Source organism: Apis laboriosa, unplaced genomic scaffold, assembly GCF_014066325.1.
Source record: "Apis laboriosa isolate Shangri-la unplaced genomic scaffold, ASM1406632v1 scaffold34_cov151, whole genome shotgun sequence".
Lineage (NCBI taxonomy): Eukaryota > Metazoa > Arthropoda > Insecta > Hymenoptera > Apidae > Apis > Apis laboriosa.
Genome location: NW_025222928.1, coordinates 1,593,756 through 1,612,189, shown reverse-complemented (window position 1 = coordinate 1,612,189; position 18,434 = coordinate 1,593,756). Strand labels below are relative to the sequence as shown.

At 34.3% G+C, this 18,434-nt stretch overlaps 2 protein-coding genes across 11 annotated transcripts in view; one reads left to right on the top strand and one right to left on the bottom strand.

The window, feature by feature from the left end:
- Positions 1–4: 4 nt before the first annotated feature.
- LOC122714648 (queuosine salvage protein) lies at positions 5–4,926 on the top strand. 2 transcript variants are annotated; one of them, XM_043936168.1, is made up of 6 exons: positions 5–160; positions 329–544; positions 3,506–3,665; positions 3,946–4,059; positions 4,153–4,338; positions 4,463–4,926. In XM_043936168.1, the coding sequence occupies exons 1-6, from the start codon at positions 65–67 to the stop codon at positions 4,705–4,707; spliced, it is 1,017 nt and encodes a 338-aa protein (XP_043792103.1). In that variant the 5' UTR covers positions 5–64; the 3' UTR covers positions 4,708–4,926. The 2 variants fall into 2 exon arrangements, with proteins under 2 accessions (XP_043792103.1, XP_043792102.1); XM_043936167.1 differs by having other exon boundaries at positions 3,946–4,338.
- A 188-nt stretch (positions 4,927–5,114) lies between these two features.
- The window catches only part of LOC122714646, a 48,116-nt gene continuing 34,796 nt past the window's right edge, over positions 5,115–18,434 (bottom strand). For 5 of the 9 annotated variants that reach the window (XM_043936151.1, XM_043936150.1, XM_043936155.1 and 2 more), the window contains 16 exons: positions 16,337–16,521; positions 16,096–16,180; positions 15,481–15,623; positions 14,721–14,847; positions 13,180–14,061; positions 12,960–13,098; positions 12,601–12,710; positions 12,318–12,450; positions 12,149–12,226; positions 11,397–11,465; positions 11,213–11,290; positions 11,052–11,117; positions 10,892–10,966; positions 10,731–10,808; positions 10,452–10,568; positions 8,198–10,285 (listed from right to left, as the gene is read on the bottom strand). In XM_043936151.1, the coding sequence (XP_043792086.1) occupies positions 8,776–10,285; positions 10,452–10,568; positions 10,731–10,808; positions 10,892–10,966; positions 11,052–11,117; positions 11,213–11,290; positions 11,397–11,465; positions 12,149–12,226; positions 12,318–12,450; positions 12,601–12,710; positions 12,960–13,098; positions 13,180–14,061; positions 14,721–14,847; positions 15,481–15,623; positions 16,096–16,180; positions 16,337–16,521 (3,875 nt within the window). In that variant the 3' untranslated portion in view covers positions 8,198–8,775. Of the gene's footprint in view, positions 6,193–6,482; positions 7,524–8,197; positions 10,286–10,451; positions 10,569–10,730; positions 10,809–10,891; positions 10,967–11,051; positions 11,118–11,212; positions 11,291–11,396; positions 11,466–12,148; positions 12,227–12,317; positions 12,451–12,600; positions 12,711–12,959; positions 13,099–13,179; positions 14,062–14,720; positions 14,848–15,480; positions 15,624–16,095; positions 16,181–16,336; positions 16,522–18,434 lie in introns of those variants that run through there. The other 4 variants (XM_043936152.1, XM_043936156.1, XM_043936153.1 and 1 more) reach the window with 4 other exon arrangements.

Below are 18,434 nucleotides of genomic sequence, written 5' to 3'. Positions count from 1 at the left end.
TCGAATTTTTGTTTAAATAAATTATTTTTAATTTATAATTAAGTACGGTAATATTTTTTCCACAATGATTTTGATGCCAAAGGATTCCGCAAAATTTATAAATTTATATTCTAAAAATGTTTTTATTGAAAATGAAGGAGTCAAAAATGTTGCTTATGCGGTAAATAATTTTTTCAACATTATTTAAATTATACATATATAAATTTTCAATATATTATAAAAACAAGTAAAATTATATAATAGATGTTATTTATATTCTTTGTTATATTTTTTTAATTGGTTAAAAAAATAAGATAAAAAAATTTAATATATTTAATTACATTTACAGGTTTTAAAAGGTTTTAAGGATGGTAAAATAAGTGTAAATAATTTTTCTCAATGTCAATTTCACCCTTCTCCTGAAGATCCAAAAGCAGTTGATTGGATATTTATTTTGAATACATTAAATTATTCCTTTTGGAATGAAAAAAATTGTCCAAAATGGACAGTTAATAATCAAACTGGATATTTTGCATTATGTGCTGCTATTAAAAGAGCTATAAATGTAAGTTGAAATTATATAAATTTAAATTTATGAAAGAATTCTATCTATTATTATGGTATAATGCCTTTTTGAGTATCCCTAATTATTTGACACCTGCACTTTTCTTTTGATATAGAAGGCGGTGTTATTGATTTTATTGATTCTATTTTTTCTGGAGGTACAGATTCTGGCACTTCTTCTAATTCAGATTTTATATCTGGTTTAATTTCTTTTTTCTTTTTTATTTTTCTTTTCTTTTGTTTTCCATTTTTTACAATTTTTTGAGTTTCATTTATTTTTTTTTCTATTTTCTTTTCATCTTTTGGTTCTTTTTTTGATTTTGTTTTATCTGTTTGTTTCTCTTTGCCTTTTTTCTTTTTTGTTTCAGTTAACTTTTTTATCTAAAATAATATTATATCTTTATTAGATAAACTTATTTATATGATATATAATATTATATAAATAACATAGAACATATAAAATACATGCAATATTTGAATTGATTATATAATTTACAATCTTGATAAAAGATGTTGAATATTCTTACCTTATCATTTTTTGTACCAGCATATGATTTAGATAATAATTTTTTTTCATCGGTTTTAAAGTCATCCTAAAATTAAAATAGCATCTTAGCAGTTTAAAATAGTATGTGTGATTTTTGTGATTTTTCATATTTATTAAATTCATATAAAATACCTCTTCATTATAAAAATATTTTGGACAACAAATTCGCATTCTCTTTGAAGGCATTTGCCTAGCCAAATAACATCTTATATACATTCTTACATCATGAAAAAGATCTATAAAAAAAAAACATCAAACTTTGTTAGTATACATACAAAAAAAAAGAAAAATAATTCATAAATTTCAATAATATACTTTTCATTCTTTCTGTTTCTCTTCTTACTTTCTCTTCATATGCTTCTATAAATTCTTTTCGTTGATCTTCTATGCATTTCAATAGAAATTGTTCCTTTTCAATTTGTTTCTTTTGAAATTCTTGTCTTTCTTCCCATCTAAATAACGTAAAAAAAACTTTCAATTCTCTAACACGAATTATTCTATCATTTATACATACTTTTCTTTTACGATTCTCCGTTTCTCTTCCCGTTCTTGTATTAATCGCCGATCCATCATTTTTTTTCTTACACGTTCTTTTTTACTCCATTCCAGTAGAGTGTGAATTATTTTTTGCCGTCGAATAGCTTGTGCTGCTTTTTGTTTTTGTTGAATTAATTCAGCTTTCTCTATGCTTTTCATATATCGCATTTGTTGAGCTTCTCGTTTTTGTAATTCTAATAATATCAATCTTTTCTCTATTTTCTTTTTCATCTCCTTTTGTTTTTGTCGTTTTAGCTTCTCAGCCATTTTTATCTCTTTTATAGCAAATTTTCTTAATTCCATCAATCTTTCTCTTTCTTTCAATCTGATGAATTGTTGTCTTGTATTTCATTATTTTTAAATAACAGGTCATTCTATTTATACAGTGTGTCTGGTTTAAATAGAAATGTTTAAAGAACAATTAAATTAGAAATTATAGAAGATATAAAAAAAAAAAATGCTTCAGACACTCTGTATAATTTAATATATTGTTGCGAATATTGAATAAATTAAAAGTTAATTTTATTTTAAAAGGAGTAAACATTAATCTCTGCTATCTGCACACAGTAATGTTTCATTAACTATTCAGAATTTCAATGGGAAAGATAAATAGAAATATAACTAACCATTCTTTAACCATTGTAATATTGATCAAGTAAATTTTTCCATTATAATATAATTTATAAACTAATATTAATTTTTATTATATAATTATTATAAATTGTACATATAATTTTTTTATACAATAATTTTTTGGAGAATTTTTTAAATAACACATTCATTTGATTCAATATTTTTGATAAAAAAAATCAAAAATTATATCCATAGTATTGCCACAAACAGGCAAATTTATTCTTTAAGTTTTTATCCAAAAGAATGCAATAATCGCAACAATATATCTTCAATATTTTACCTCTTTACTTCCTTCTCCGCCTGATGTTGCGCGTACTGTATTGCTTTCTCCTCTGTAGATTTTTTCGTTATTCTGTTCAATTCTTTTTTTATACTGTCACAATGTAACCTTCTCAAATATCTTCTGTACATATTGTAATCTCGCAAGGAACATTTCGCATCTAGATTCTTAGTAATGAAACCGGCCTTCAACAAATGTCGAATGACATTCGGTTTTGAGAAATGAGGGAGCAAATGTTTGTCGTGAAGGGAATCGTAAGTCCATTCTATCTCATAACCGTAAGGATCGCTCAAGTTGAATTCCGCGTCGGGCGCTGAGATCCACAATCTCTCCCCGAGTTTACGACGAGCGAAGTTGTAAGCGCCTTCCGGTCCGGGGACCATTGGGATTTTCGACTCTAAAGGCATTAATTTCCATTTTGGCAGACCAAAATGTGGAATAGCACCTTTCGGTTTAGGGATCGATTCGGAGAATTTCTCTAGACTCCTGATTTTATTCGAAAAATTGTTATATGAAAAATAAATCTCCCGTTACTCGAGTCACGTGTACTCACGTGGGTCTTTTAAGACTGATCATATCAGTCGGATAGTGCTCGCACGATGGATTCATCTTACTCGTCGGGAAGTAATATCTTTCTGATTACTTAGAAATTTCTTAATATACGCACCCTTATAAATTTAATAATAAACAACATATTGTGGTTACATTGGAATTTTGCGCGATATACACGTAAAATGTCACTTTCTCGTTTTCCACGTTATGTCTAGCTTCTTTTGTTCGTGGATTGTTTGTCTTGGTCGTTTCAAAAATACTTCGACACGTCCGTGTGTTTCGTCTCGGAAGAACGTTTAATTATTGTTGAAATTTTACCAATAGATATGCCCATTCTTTCTTTTCCTCTTTCTCTCTCTTTATTTCTCTCTCTCTTTCTCTTTTTTTTTTTTTAAATGATTTACTTCGAACAGGAGGGGAAACCTATAGTTGATCCCAAGTATTATTCTCAAATAACGAGATCCGAAGCTGAATATATTTTTCGTGGCGATACAGAAACTAATATTCCGCTGTTAGACGAAAGAGTAAAATGCTTGCGAGATGCTGGAAAAGTTTTATTAGAAAAGTATCAAGGTACATGCTTGAAATCCTTTTCCTCAGATCATCACACATTGTACATTAAGAGTTCTGGTGCAAAACTTTACCGACCTTTGTCAAGATGGAGAATATATTTTTGTAATTAAATCAGGTTTCTAAATTCTCGATTCCCTTTAGAAGATTTTATTTAACAGGCTGTAAAGTTATACACTAGACTACCAAAATATTCTGTGCACAGAATTTAAAAACCTATTAAAATTTGTCAAACATTTTGTTCACGTGTTATAATTGATTAACAATTCCATTTTATTTCTAGGTACTTTTGTTAACTGTGTCAAATTGAGCTCTCACTCAGCTCAAAATTTACTCAGATGTATAGTGAAGGAATTTGAATCTTACCAAGATGAGGCAGACTATAAAATTCACAGAGGTAAACTTATGTTTATTCCGATGAAAAAGAATTGTATTAAAAAATTCTTTCATGAAAGAGGCAAATGCGATAATAATTGTTTTCGTTTTTCAGTCAGTTTTTACAAGAGGGCTCAGATACTGGTGGGCGATATTTGGGCCTGCTTCAAAGGGGAGGGGATTGGCGAATTCTGGGACATAGATTATCTCACGATGTTCGCCGATTATCGTATTCCCCAAATCCTCCTACATTTTGGTGCTATTCGTTACAGCAACACTCTCATGAGTAAGCTAGAATCTGGTAAGTCATTTTATCAGTTATTTTTTTTCTTTACTTTATTTCTTTATCACGTTATAAAATAGAAGACGATAAAGGTAAGTGGCACAATTTGCTTATTAGATAGCACGGTATTTGATATTTACAGATATAGAGTTAGAAAACGGTAGTGATGAGGAAATTGAAATTCGTGGTTGCACGATAGAAGTGATCGAACGAGTCAAATATGAAGTGAAAGATCTAATCGAGCGTTGTCCTAAAGAGAAAAAAAATCAGTTAAAATCAAATATTAATTCTGTTCTGATCGATCATTTCCTGTGGAATTATCGGCGAGAACACGAAGTTGAATTAGAAATTGTACCGTATCATAAAACTAGATGCATATATTATTGAATACTGTTTCAACAAAAAAATATATATATATATATTTGAAAATAGCATATCAATGCAATGATTTTACAAGTTATGATCTTTTTTTATATTTTTTATAATTCTTTGAAAGAGATAGTATTTTTATGATTATGTAGAATATATCCATAAAAGATACTAGACAGTTAGACATATACACACACACACACACATATGTATGTGCAAATATTCGAATAAAATATGCAATATATTTTAACAATTTTAATTTCCTTAGTTTTCTCCTAATACTGTCTTAACAATCCTCAATCCGTTCTTGTTTTTGAAAGTTTTTGAAGGCGAAAATTCAGTTTTATACTTTTTTTTTTTTGATAATAAACAATATATTTCTATATAATATCGATATAGCACAGTTTTAGTTACACAGATAACGTAAGATTATTCCATACAAACTTCGATATTTTATTAATTAAAGAATTTTCGTTGCCCATCGATTTTCTTAATTTAAATATATATATATATACACACCAATATATGTATATTTAGACGTCAATAAATAATAACAGTATTGTAATACATGAGAATACTATAGAATAAATTTATATATATATATAACTTTGTAACTATATTAGATTTTTTTATGTACAGAAAATAATTTTGATATTTTCGACTATATTCCGGTATATATATTTACAATTATTTATTGCAAACATGTAAAATTTGGTGGATTTTTTTAATAGATTAGTTTTCAAAATGTTTGCTGTTCAGTTCAAATTATTTGCATGTTTCAAAAGAACTATTCGCAAAAATATTCTCTTTGGCTAATCACGGGTTCGTATCATTTGGCACACATATCGCATCGACGTTTCATGTCGCGAATGCAATTGCTTTTGTGAATTAATCGATCATTGAGCCTGTATTGTTTCATACAATTAATCGACTCCTTTTGTTGTATCGTGTTAAAACATTCTTACGTTGAGCAAGGATGTTAACCACTCTTTTACTTCTTCGAATTAATTTCTCATTAAATTAATTAAAAAATAATTTTAATCGTATTAAAAGAAGAAAATATTACTAGATTCCTTGTTTCAGGATTCTATACACGATATATCACTTTAATTTGATCCTTACATTGATTTATAAATTTCTTTTCTCTTTTTTTGACAAACGTGCACCAAATTTAAAGCAAATAGATATGCTTTACATCTTTTTCTGCATCTGTTCCCAGAATATTATATTCGATTTCAATTTTCCCGGTAGGATCACGTTCGTATCGTTAAATACATCGTTCTTCGGTTGCACTATTTCCATTTGGTTCTCGCCTTTGCATTGTTCCATAACGACGTGGCTAGCCGGAGGTGAAGTCACTTTGTTTGGAATTCGCCTCAAGCCTTCTCGAAATTGTTTCGAAAGTGATCTGGCGGTTAGGCTGTGCATTTGCCTCGGTGTTTCAACTATTTGAATTTCTGGCGTCGAAGATCTCTCGTTGTACATGTTACATGATTTCGTTGCCTAATAAAAAAAAATATATATATATATATATACATACGTGTATATTAATAAACGTAATCAAATATAATTTAAATATTTAATCAGTTATAGATCAGTGTATTGATCTATAATATATTATAATTTTTCGTTTGTAACTATGAACGATTGTGCAAGTGATCCAAATATTATTAAAAACGAAACATTTCTAAAAATTCGATAATTTGCTATACGACGAATTTACTATATTCATTTTTTTTTTTTTTTTAAACGAAACGTTCTACAATCATTAATCATTCAAACACTATTCTCACCTTTGTAACAGGAACGTGAACGTGTTCATTTTGCTTACTAAATACCTCAGCAAGCCTTCTGACCGATGGCATCGGCAACACCTTATTATCAAACTCCTCGTCGCTCGAACTTTTCTTCTTCATGTCGTTCAACGACTGATGACTCTGCGTCCTCTCCAAAGAATTATCCCCATCGTTCTCTGATCCGTCGATCGATGACTGGCTACTCTTAATATTAACAGTCTTCTGATTATAATTGTTCGCGAGATTCCTCACCGATCCGGTCTTTATCACTTCAAACTCGTCGAACGAGTTTCGATCGTACTCCTCCTCTTCCTCCCTCTGGCTGTTCCTGTTCGAATAACACTTGGTGATGTTCGGCACCGATTTCGCGGGCCTCAATTTGAACTCGTTGTAACTCTCGTCCTCGAATTTGTTGAGTGTCTCCGTGCTCTGCGTCAAACTGTTGTCCCCAGATCCTCGATTCTCGATCTCATCTTGACTATCGTCCTTGTAATCCTTTTGTTGCGACAAATTGGTGTACCTAGCAACCTTGAATTCGTCATTGTCGACGGTGTTCAATTGAATATTTGACTGCGTTCGTCGAATTCCATCGTCGTAGCCGAAAGACCTGAGATCCAACTTATTCACAACTCTTGGCGTCGAAGTTCTGATCGTTCTGTTGGAGCAGAATTCATTTTCGAACCCGTACGCCTTCAAATCGATCCTCTTGATCTTTCGTTGGTTTCTCTCAGAATTGAACATTTTCGTTTCAATCACGGTGTTCTCTTGGTTATTCAATTTCGCGTTTATTTCGTTCTTGCTGTTCTTCCTCTCGTTCTCCAGAATCTCCTCCATCCGTTGCTCCTCCCACGACCTCTGACCCTCGATGGTCCTCGAGGAGAACTTCTCCTTTCCTTTCTCCGCTCCTTTCGAGGAATCATCCTGCCCAGCCGGCAGATACTTGCTCTCCACGTTGTTATTTTGCCATTTAGCCACTTTGGATTTGACATCGTTGCTTCGATTCAACAGAGACTCCGTTTCCTTGTATTGTGTCTCCTCCTGGAACAGAAAACGATCCGAAATCAATCCAAGGGAGATCCAATTTGTTGCTTCCACGTATTTTTAGTTCCATAAAGTACTAGTTTTGATCGACTTTTTGCAGCTATTAGTATTTTAATCGGAATTAGTTTAATGCATAGTTTAAAGCATCGATTGTTATAATCATGCAGTAAGAAAAAGTCTAAAAAATTGTTAGTTGCGATCAAATAATGGAGCACTTTGCGGTAAAAAAAGATCTTTACGATTATTATTTATTATTTTTTTTTTTTCATTCCTTCTTTTCGATTCTCGATAAAAATTCATGCTGATTCTCAGTCAACAAATTTATGCTTATCTCGTTTAACATGCAAACCCTTGAAATATCGTTTGTTAGTCGACACGCATCAAATTGGAAATGCATGTAAACGGTACTTACCGATCCGGTAAAGGCATTTTCTCAGCTATCATGCATGTGCAATGTGCATAGAACTTCGTACTAATAGAAATAGTTTTTTATTATTTTTTTTTTATTTTTTTCATTTTTTTATATTTTTTTATTTTTTTTAAATCTTTTCTTAAGCAGCCTTTTCTATGGTCTACGTGTACTATATACAAGTATATAAAAGTAATTATTTTTTTTTTTTTTTTTTTTTTTTTTTTTTTGCATAAGGTCGATACATAACTGGTGCGTGCGATCTACAAGAAAGAGTCAAAAAGATTTATTTACAGTTCGCTGTTACAGAGATTGTCTTATTCCTCTGTTACGTCTTAATTAAGTGAGAGCTACTTAAAACAAATTCACCATCAAATTGTTAAAACTAACGAGTAGAGCGATTAAAAAGTCAAATTGAAAATTTTAATTTGTTAAAATTAATCGTAGGGGCAAACAACACCTACACCTTGAAGATATAAATAATGTTAAGAAAAATGTGTCATGCACTTTTGGCCAAAGTCACAATTCACATTCGTTACTTTCATTAGAAATAAAATGTACTTAAGATAATTATAATATATATATATATATACATAATATATATATTTGTATAATAAGATTTCTCTTTATAATTTATTATTAAAAAAAATATAATAATGGTCGTAATAATATATTAATTTTATCGTTAGATTCACTTTTAGACACTTTTCTAAGGAACTTCTCGTTGACAATATGGCACTGCATACGAGATTCGAGTGAAATTGTATAAAAAAATATAAACTTTCATAATATATTGAAAGAGAGTTTCTTATTTGGAGAACTAATTCGATTAAGTACTTTTCACCATATTGTCAGATCGCTCAAACTTCTCACACCCACGTATTTGATCGATTCCGAAGCTTTGTGCTTCTTTTTCCCTTTCCCTTTGCCACGAAGATCCTGCAAACTTTCGAAACTTTTCTCGATGACCTCGGGCACGATGGGCGGTTCCAGCTTTAAACTCTCGTTATCGTCCGACGATCGATGCTTTGGCGATCTTCTGACGCTATTGTTGAATATCTTTTTTCTCGACGTGTTCAAGAAGTAATTGGGATCGTTGTCCGAGTTCGATTTCATTTTCTTTGAGGCATCCTTTAGGAATTTTTGCATCATCGTTTTGTTGGGCAATTCGACCTCTTCGTCTTGCCAATCGTCGTCCGTGGACGACGACGAGGAGTACACAATCCTTGGCTGCCTTTTGCAGAATTTGTTGCATTTCCTTCTCGGTTTTTTATCGAGATATTTCTCGCTTGCATCCTTCTCCTCGGAATTGTCACTTTGATAATCGGTCCGTCTGTCCTCATTCGACAACGTGTCCTCGGTTATTCTGTCCTTCTCTTGCAACAAGGAATCGCTTTGAGACGTCCTCATTCCTTTCAGATTTTTACCGTTTCTTATGGACGATCTCAATGTCACTCTTCTGTACATGAGAATCCCTCTCCTGTCCACTTTTTTGCTTCCCTTTATACCTCCAAACGTCTGGAACTTCAATCCGGAAAATTCCCCAGGATCGAAGAATTCATCGGATCTATCCGGTTTCGAGTTATCCTCGTCAGAGTCACAATCCAAATCATCGATCGATAGATCCTTTTTTATCCCACCGAACGTGTTATACTTGTAACCGTTCGAGTTGAAGTACCTTCTTCCATTCAACGACACGATCTGTTCGTTTTTCACGTATTGAAAATCGTCGATCCACAACCTCCTCCAACAATCCTGATCCTGTTTCCTTCTGTTAACTTTAAGATCGTTCGTATCGACGGAGGACATACCCGAGTCACGATCCGACTTGAGATTATTATTCCCTTCGAGATCGTGAAGCGGATCGTAATTGACTTTCCCTACAGATCCGTTTCGAATATCTTCGATTTCTTGCAGAATCTCATTAATATCCTCTCTATCCATTATTTCGCGTTCGCTCATTTCCCCCTCCATCACTTTTTCACGTTTCACGTCACGATCATCATTGCCTAATGATATCTCGTTTCGATTCTTGACATTTTCGTGAACACGATCAGCTGATTCGGCGGACGCATCGAGTTCCATGCGTAGAAGAGGGTTGACAGCGAAGTTCGAACTGGAGTACGGATCGCGATAGGTCCATCTAGAAAGGCTGCCGCGCAGGGAAGCCTCCTCGAACTTTTCGAGCTGGAAACTCACCTGTTGATCCTGGTCCGCGATCCCATTGAAGCTTGATCGTTGGGATAACGAGCTGCTCGGTCTGCTCGTCGAGGTCGAAAAGCCCGACGATCGTCTCCCTTTGTTGTTCACCGACGGCTTTGAATCGTTCGTGTAACAGTCTCCGGCGGATCTACGCATTTCGTAACAAAAACAAATTTATGGATAAAAAATTTTTATCCAAATTGGGATAAGTTTATAAGTTTTTTTTTTTTTTTTTTTTTTTGCGAGGGGGAAAATTCTAATCTAAGGAGAAAAGATAAGATTTTTTTTTTTTTTTTTTTTCAATTTTTCTTCACCTTTGTATATTTAGTTCTTGGAATATTGAAACGTCATCGATTATTATATCTGACGATCTTCTTTCTTTTTTATTCGCTGATGATTTTGGATTTTTCTCGTAATAATCCTCGACCGATCTAAACAATTCAGAAATTCATGGAAAAAAAATTGAACTTTCTTTTTTTTTATCTGGATATGTTGTAAATTTTTATTTTCGGATATTATCTTTCAATTTCTATTTAATTTTTGAATTGTTTCGTTGTACAATAATTGTACAAAAATTGTACAATAATTCTTACCCGGGATTGTCCGACGATCTTCTTCCCTTCTCGTTTACTGACGCTTTTTGATCGTACACGTAATAGTCCCCGGCAGATCTACACAAATTTCAAAAATTTATAGAAAAATTTAAGAATCTCAATATTCATTAATTTCTTCTCCACGCATTTTCATACATTACCTTTGTACGCTTTCGTCTCGAAATGTCGTCAACACGTCGTTCAAACTCCCGCTGCTCGTTGATAACTCGTAATTTCTGAATTGTGAAAATATTATCGATCGTACAGAATTAATTTCATAGTGAAAAATTGTTGCAGAAAAAAGAATTACAAATCTTTTACCCAGGATTGTCCGACGATCTTCTCCCTTTCTCGTTCACTTTCGTATCGTAATAATCCCCGAGGTTTCTATTTCAGAAATTTACGGAAAAACACGTTCAATTTTTATTTGATTTACAAATTTAACGAAAAGAATAAGAATATTTATTTCACGCACTCTTTACCTTTGGATATTTAGTTCCCGTAACGATGACATGTCATCCGTATCCGTTCCGTTGCTCATTGCCAATTCGTTATGTATTCTAAACAAAAAAAAAAAAAAAAATATCATTCATCGTAAAAAATAAATTAAAAGGAATTTTAATTTAGAAGGAAAAAGGAATTACAAAGAAATATCGTAAATCATACCCGGGATTGTCCGACGATCTTCTACCTTTCTCATTCACTGATCCGTTCACGTAATAATCTCTGCCGAACCTATACGTTTCAAGAATTGAATTTTTATTATCTTTGGATTTTGTGGATTGAAAAATGACTTTGTAAAATGAGATTAAATGATGAAATATGGCTTTGGAAATAATTTTTTAAAATAATTTTCTAGAGAATCGTTCCCTAATCTTGCTGATAAATATATCTGTTAAGAATCGCGAGTTTTTCTTCAAAATCTATGGTAAAGACCATGCAATGGCGAAGTCCTTGGAGTAAGTGGAGAATCACAGTTCTCTTTACCAAAAATCGATCCCTTCCACTTCTCGGCTAAATTCCTTAAAAATTATTCACTTTTATAAGAATTCGATTATTTTCAACCTAACTCGTCCCTAACTTCCTAACTCGTTTATTTTCCATTAGAAAAATCCTCGCGACAAAGTTGTTGTAAAACGAACATCATCAACTCGCGACGAGATCTATTTGCCATCACTCTGAAAATCATTAAGACCTGATCTCTATCATCAACCGTTCGATGGCAAAATAATTACTTTCTGTGGATTTATTATTGTTAATACATGCTTCATCTTAATTTAAATACGTTTATTATATTAAATTATAAATTTGATTCATTTCGTATAATAATAAGATCACTTTTGCTTGGTAATTTTAGAGAGAAAGATGAAAATTTTAATAGTTTCAGTTAAATTTTTCTTCTCATTTTTATACATTACCTTTGCATATTTGATTCTCGAGATGTTAACACGTCAAGCAAGTCCGTCCCATTGCTCGTTGACAATTCGGTGTAAATTCTGAATATTCAAGAATATTATTCGTCGCAATAAAAAAATTACGAAATCTCACGAAGAACAATTTTGCACAGAGAATTATTGCACATCTTACCCGGAATTTTCTGACGATCTTCTCGAGTATTGCCTCTCCCACAACCTCTTTTGAATATTCTCCCGGCTGTAGGGATTGTTTTCGATAGGTGGAGCATTTTCCCACTTTTTGTGCTCACGTTCGGCGATCGTACCTGTTTTTTTTAATTGCAAAGAAATTTACAAACTAAAAATCTCAATATTCTCGATTATACAAAGTACAAAGTAAAAGAAAAAAAAAAAAAAAAAAAGAAAAGAAAAGAAAATGATAAGAAAAATCGATGGAAAAAGAATTTGAGATTGACCTGGTCTCGGAGGAGTAGCAAGTCGGACCTCTTCGTCTGAATTCTTGCTCTGCTGGGACTGATGCGAAGCCGATTCAGCTTTGGCGGACGCCACAGCCTCTCGGCATTTGCTGCACAATGGAATGTTGAAGGATTGTTACAGTATCATCAGTGAAAAGAAAGTTCTACGCCGTTTTGCAGACCATTAACGGTGACGTTACGAAACGAACCTAGCTTCGACACGAAACAATCGAGAAATCTCGAATTGTTCGATCTAACTTTTAAAATATTCACTTGAGAATTGGCTCGAGAAAGAGAGCTCGATGCTCGAAATGTGTAAATGAAACACAAGATTTAAAAAAATTTATCGATCTCTTTACCTCTCCTCGTTTTCCATCGTCGAATCTATCGGTGGCGAAAAATCGGACGATTCACTCTTCGTCAAGCTGTCCAAGTGCCTTTGGGTCGCGATATCATAATGCTCCGTGTATTCGCTTTCCTGTTCCTGAATATCCTCGGCTGAATATTCGCCAGAAAAAATAAAATCCACAATTTAATCATAAATATAAACACTTACATATTGTCTATTGAATTATTTACCATGAAAGTCGACTTTTTGTTGAGCGAACATTGCTTCCTCCTCGTCCAATACCTCTTCTTCCACGTCGTTCACGGCCATCAACTTCTTTTTCGCGCATTCCAACGAATTCAAAACGTTCTTTTCCCGCGAATCGATTGATTCCAAGTTATCGTTTCCCTCCAATTCTCTCAATTCCACCATGGAGATTCTCGGCGTCGATGTCGGTGTCTTTGGCAAGTCTAGCAAGTTTTCATCGGTCGTAGAAATTGCAAAGGGTTTGGAGCGATTCGATAAATTATCCGCGAACAGTTCGTTCCCCTCCATCGAGCAATCCAATTCGACTGAACTCTCCTCGTTAATCAAATTTCTCGTCTCATCCTTTGACCCGTTCTCGTTGTCGATTAAATTTCCCGCTTTTGGAACAGGTTTCTCGTTCACACTTTTGGAACGATACTCAACCTCGACCTCTTTGGCTTCAACCTCGTCGCCTCGTCTCTCACCATCCTCGTCGATCCTTCGATCTTTCAAGCCTCGAATGTCAATTTTTGACGAATCGACGATTGGATATTGGCCCAGAACATCATTCTCTCCGAACTTTTTCTCGTCCGGGGTTCGCGGCACCACGTTGCTTATCGCCTCCATCAGCTCTTTCTCGATGTCCTCGTCCGCCTGCGCCGAGGAACATTCGGACAAGTCGGAGGTATCCTCCGCGTCCTTGTCACCGATCAGAGCCTTGTAATCGGCGCTAGGATTCGGCACCAACATGGCCACGGAGTCAGCCTGCTGTGTCTGAACCTTCCTCTTTTGGAACAGCCAATTCTCTTCCCAAGACTCGACCGGGAATACTAAATCTACGTTGGTCGGTGTGTCGATCTCGTCTTGGCTGTCCTCCGATTGAAAAGCTGGAATGGATAACGAGTAAACACGCATTTTGTTAATCCTGTGATAAAACTGTGCAATCTTGGATAAATAGGATATACTTATTTATATTATTTATAAATTGTACACCATTATTTCTAATATTTTGATTGTATTTTATTACATGCGAAGATATCGTTTATTGCAGCTTGTAAATTTATAAAATTTATTTCATTCCTTCCAAGAATCACTCTTTATCCTATTTCAAATTGTATTACATAAATTTCTTCTACTTAATAGATTATAATTGCAGAATGCAATTTTCACTTTTTATAGAAACATCAACGTACAAAACTTTAAAAATAAATACAAAATATAAAGATCCGATATTTTTTTTTTTTTTTTTTGATCGATCATTCGATTCGAAAATGAAAAAAAAGTAAGTTGTAATATTCGTTACTGTAATATTCTTCTGTGCAATTTGGAATCGCTAACGGAGAAACGGTACGTTAACGAACAATCATTAATAACACTGACAATAGTTGACTGACCGATTGGAATATGCAAAACGCTCCTCCGTACGATCAGCAAAAATATCGCACACTCGAGTATTGTCCACATATTTTTGCATATGGAGGGAAATGACCGTCAGCAAATCAGCATATTTGAACATAAATACGGATTTAAGTTAAATTACGCTTACGATCGATTATGTCCATTCCAAGTTCAGGAAATGGCACTCGATGGGCATTCTTGACGGGCAAGAGAGATTCCCTGGAATCCTCGTCGGATGCATAAGTTGTGGTCACTTCCTCTATTCGTTCTTCTATCTGAAACGAGCGAAACATTTTAATAAATCGATATGAAAGAGAGTGGATTGATATTCTTGTTATTTTATATATGTTTCTTGATTTTCTTTTATCAGTTAAAATTGCCACGTGTATTTCAACACGAAACATCATGGTCTTATTTCGTTATGGTCGCTTATCATTCGCGAGCAACACGCTTATCGGTTGATCACCCGGCCACCTACAAACCTAATCTCGAAATTCTATAAAAAGACTTATATTATATTTCAAATTTTCTTTTTTTCACGTATTTAAAATTTAAATGCGTTCTCGTTTACAAAACTTTGATAATTTTTAACATAGATACAGCTCTAAGTGCTTCATTCATATTATTTTAATACGAATAAACTTTGTTATTTCTAGGGGCAAAAAAATAAATAAATTTTAAACTTATTCATTTCATTGATCCATAAATCATTCGGGACGATTTTAAAATTTGAAAATGGAGAAACGGTGGTTGAATCTTGAGTCGTGAAACGATAAACGAGTAACAACGAGATCGTCTCGAAACGCTCGACCTGAAACGATTCAGAAAGAATGAACGTTTCTCCGGAAGAGTTTTCGTTTCTTTTGCGAGTTCTCCGGAGATTCTGCCTCCGTAAAAGGATCGCCTACCGTGAGAGATAATGACTCCGGTTGGTTTCTAACGCGTCTCGAGCTAGATGCACTGTAGTTGCTGGCGCAATCCTCCTGAGACAACGGTTCCAAGCTGCTGCAACCTTCTTCGACACCTTCGTCGAGCCCTGCCTCGCTTTCACCTGAAAAACCAAATATATAAATAAAAACGATTCCTCTTTTCTTTTTTTTTTCTTCTTCGAAACCGCTTTCATCCTCTTTTCTTGTCGTTCAAACTTCTCTCTCGCTTTGAAATTTACACGAGAGAAGATTTTAATTCTATCTTTTGAGATTCATCAAAGTTCGATCGATTATAATGCATCAACACTATGACATTATAATTATAACGATGTAATATTAATTATTATCTACTTATGCATTTTTTTTTTTTAAACCACTTATTATTTCTACTTTTCGAATAGTACGATTCGCATCATACCCTCATTGCATGATAAGATAATCTGTTGCACGATAAGATATATATGTATCGGTTAAGGGTTTTAATTTAATCGATCACGTTGTTCATCGAAAAGATTGGATTTTCAATATAAAATTTAATTCTCGATACTTTTGAAAAATTCTCCGATTCTCCAATCGATGTTACAGAAAACGTACTCGATGCATATTTCGCAGGCACGATCTTCCCAGGGAGAACGTTGCTATTGCCGTCCACCTCTTTCTTTTGGTATTTCTCGATGACCTAGAAAATCCATCGTTCGCTCATCGATTTTATCCTCTCGCTCGATTCTCGAGCGAATTCCACGAATTCCGTGAACCGGAGCCCGAGCCTCTCGAGGGAGAGAGACGCCCCCTCCCCGAGGGATCAGCCTCCGGGAAACGAGTATATTTCTATAACCTTGTTGAGGATCGTGGTGGCGAGCACCTCCTCGTAACTGTTCTCCACACCGTTCCTCTCCTCCTGAATCCTTCCGCTCCCGTCGCAACTTCCGAGGCCCGGCAGTCTCTTCGCCTCCTCGACGACACGCTCCACGATGTCGCGAAGCGCCTGCGCCGTCGTTCCCACATCCGTGCCAGATTTGTCTGAAAATTTGTACCAACGTGTGAGCAAATTTTTCTTTTTACGGATACACCGTGGAATTTATTTATTCCTTTTTTTCTTTTTACATTGGAGTATCTAACCGCGAAAGTGAGACGAATCGTCGAAGGAAATATTCTCGTAAAATGCACGAAATTTGTGTCAACGCGAGACGAATTTTAATGGCAGATGTACACACGCAGCATATCGAAGCGAAGAAATTTCCCAATTTTTGGAATTTTCTTTTCTTGCAAATTTTCGTGGCGAGGCGTGCAATTTTTTTTATTTATCCCGCAAAATTCATATGACGAATTCAACGTGAGCAATACATTTCAGACAAAAATTTTTGTCCATTATATCGATTAATCTTTTCGAGTTGCAAAAAAAAAAAAAAAAGAAAAAACTCGGTCAACCGGATCAATAATTCAACAATTCGATTCAAACTTTCCTCTCCCGACTGAAACCGAGAATCATATAAAGATTGTTCGATCATTCATCCATCGATCCACTCTTCCCTAAATAAATATCGATGTATAATGTAATATAATATAATGGTAATTCTGTATAATCTTAAAGAAGAACTAGAAGGCTAGCTTTAACAGAAGAAGATTTCGAGAGGGGAAATCTCTTTGAAAAGGAAATAAACGACGCGAAAGGGTTAACGAGTGGAGGAAGGGAGAGGAGGAAAAGCGGCGTATTCGATGTCGTACTTTCATCGGCACTGGTATCGGTAATGGTAATCGAGGCGATGAGCATCTCGTTTGGCCGCGTCTCGACGACGCTTCAAGGTAATTTCACCGGCTCTCGCGGCCTTGTCAGCAATTCCTCATTCCTTCTTTCGCCTCTGCGCTATCGGGAGAAATTCGACGACCTGGTGAACTCTTTTCGCGGGAAACTTGGTACAGGGAGAGGAGAGATGGCAGAGGATGTTTACCGTGGAGGACGGATATTGCGCATCTCTGTCCGAGATAGATATTTGACCAAGTTAATGGGCAAAGTTTGTTATGTTGACAGATTCAAGGGGGAGATACTGAAGTATATACTTCGAACAACTGTTGTGGAGAAATTTCGTTTGACTGATTTACCTCGTTCCTTCGTTGCCGGTCATTGATTTTTTCTTCTTCTTCTTCTTCTTCTTCTTCTTCTTCTAAACTTTTGTTCGAAACGATTCCGAAGGACGCGATAATAAATTTTTCTTAGGTTAGAGTTTTAAAAAAATGACAATTTTATGCCTTGATGTCTTAATACTTTGGCGGTGTAATAAAAATAAAACGAAGAATTGTAAAAATAATAACTTAGAAAATAATTATTCTCTTATCATTAAGATTTTCGTAATATTCCAACGTGTCCGACACTGAGAGTAACATACTTTCAATATTTTATTGCCAATAAATTTTAATAGTTGTGGTAGTCGTAACATTTAAAATATAATGTTCGTAAAACTATTTCTGACTGCTTATCTCTCTGTAAAAGGGTTAAGGATGTCTACTACAAAGACATCATAAGGTTTGACCATAAACGATATCTTGTTTGTAATTGAACAACACGAAAAAAACTCCGTGGGAAAGAGAAATGAAAATATCTAAATTCTTCGATTCGAAGAATATTTCTTATGGGATAATTTCTTTTTCGTCTTTGTGTATAATAATTTTCCACAGATTTCGGAGCACGCGCTTCTTTTTTTTAAACTCGTTTTAAAATATTCTTCCACGTGCGATAGAAAAATTAATTGCACAACCGAGGTCGTTCATTGTTTCATGATTGACGCACGATTTCATTTAAATTCCATTTATGTTGTTTATTAACATCCGTTTAAAGTCTAAGTTTAACTGATTTGCATCGAATTTGCTCGAAGACGTTCTCTCGTGAACTGACACGTATGTATCACCATCATGGTCGATGGGCTTTCTAACCCTGA

Bases quoted from the DNA above. Each gene is read 5' to 3' on its own strand.
- LOC122714648 (XM_043936167.1), top strand. From the start codon at position 65: ATGATTTTGATGCCAAAGGATTCCGCAAAATTTATAAATTTATATTCT. The intron at 545-3,505 runs GTAAGTTGAAAT...TACTTCGAACAG, and splicing joins CTATTAAAAGAGCTATAAAT to GAGGGGAAACCTATAGTTGA. The intron at 4,339-4,462 runs GTAAGTCATTTT...TGATATTTACAG, and splicing joins CATGAGTAAGCTAGAATCTG to ATATAGAGTTAGAAAACGGT.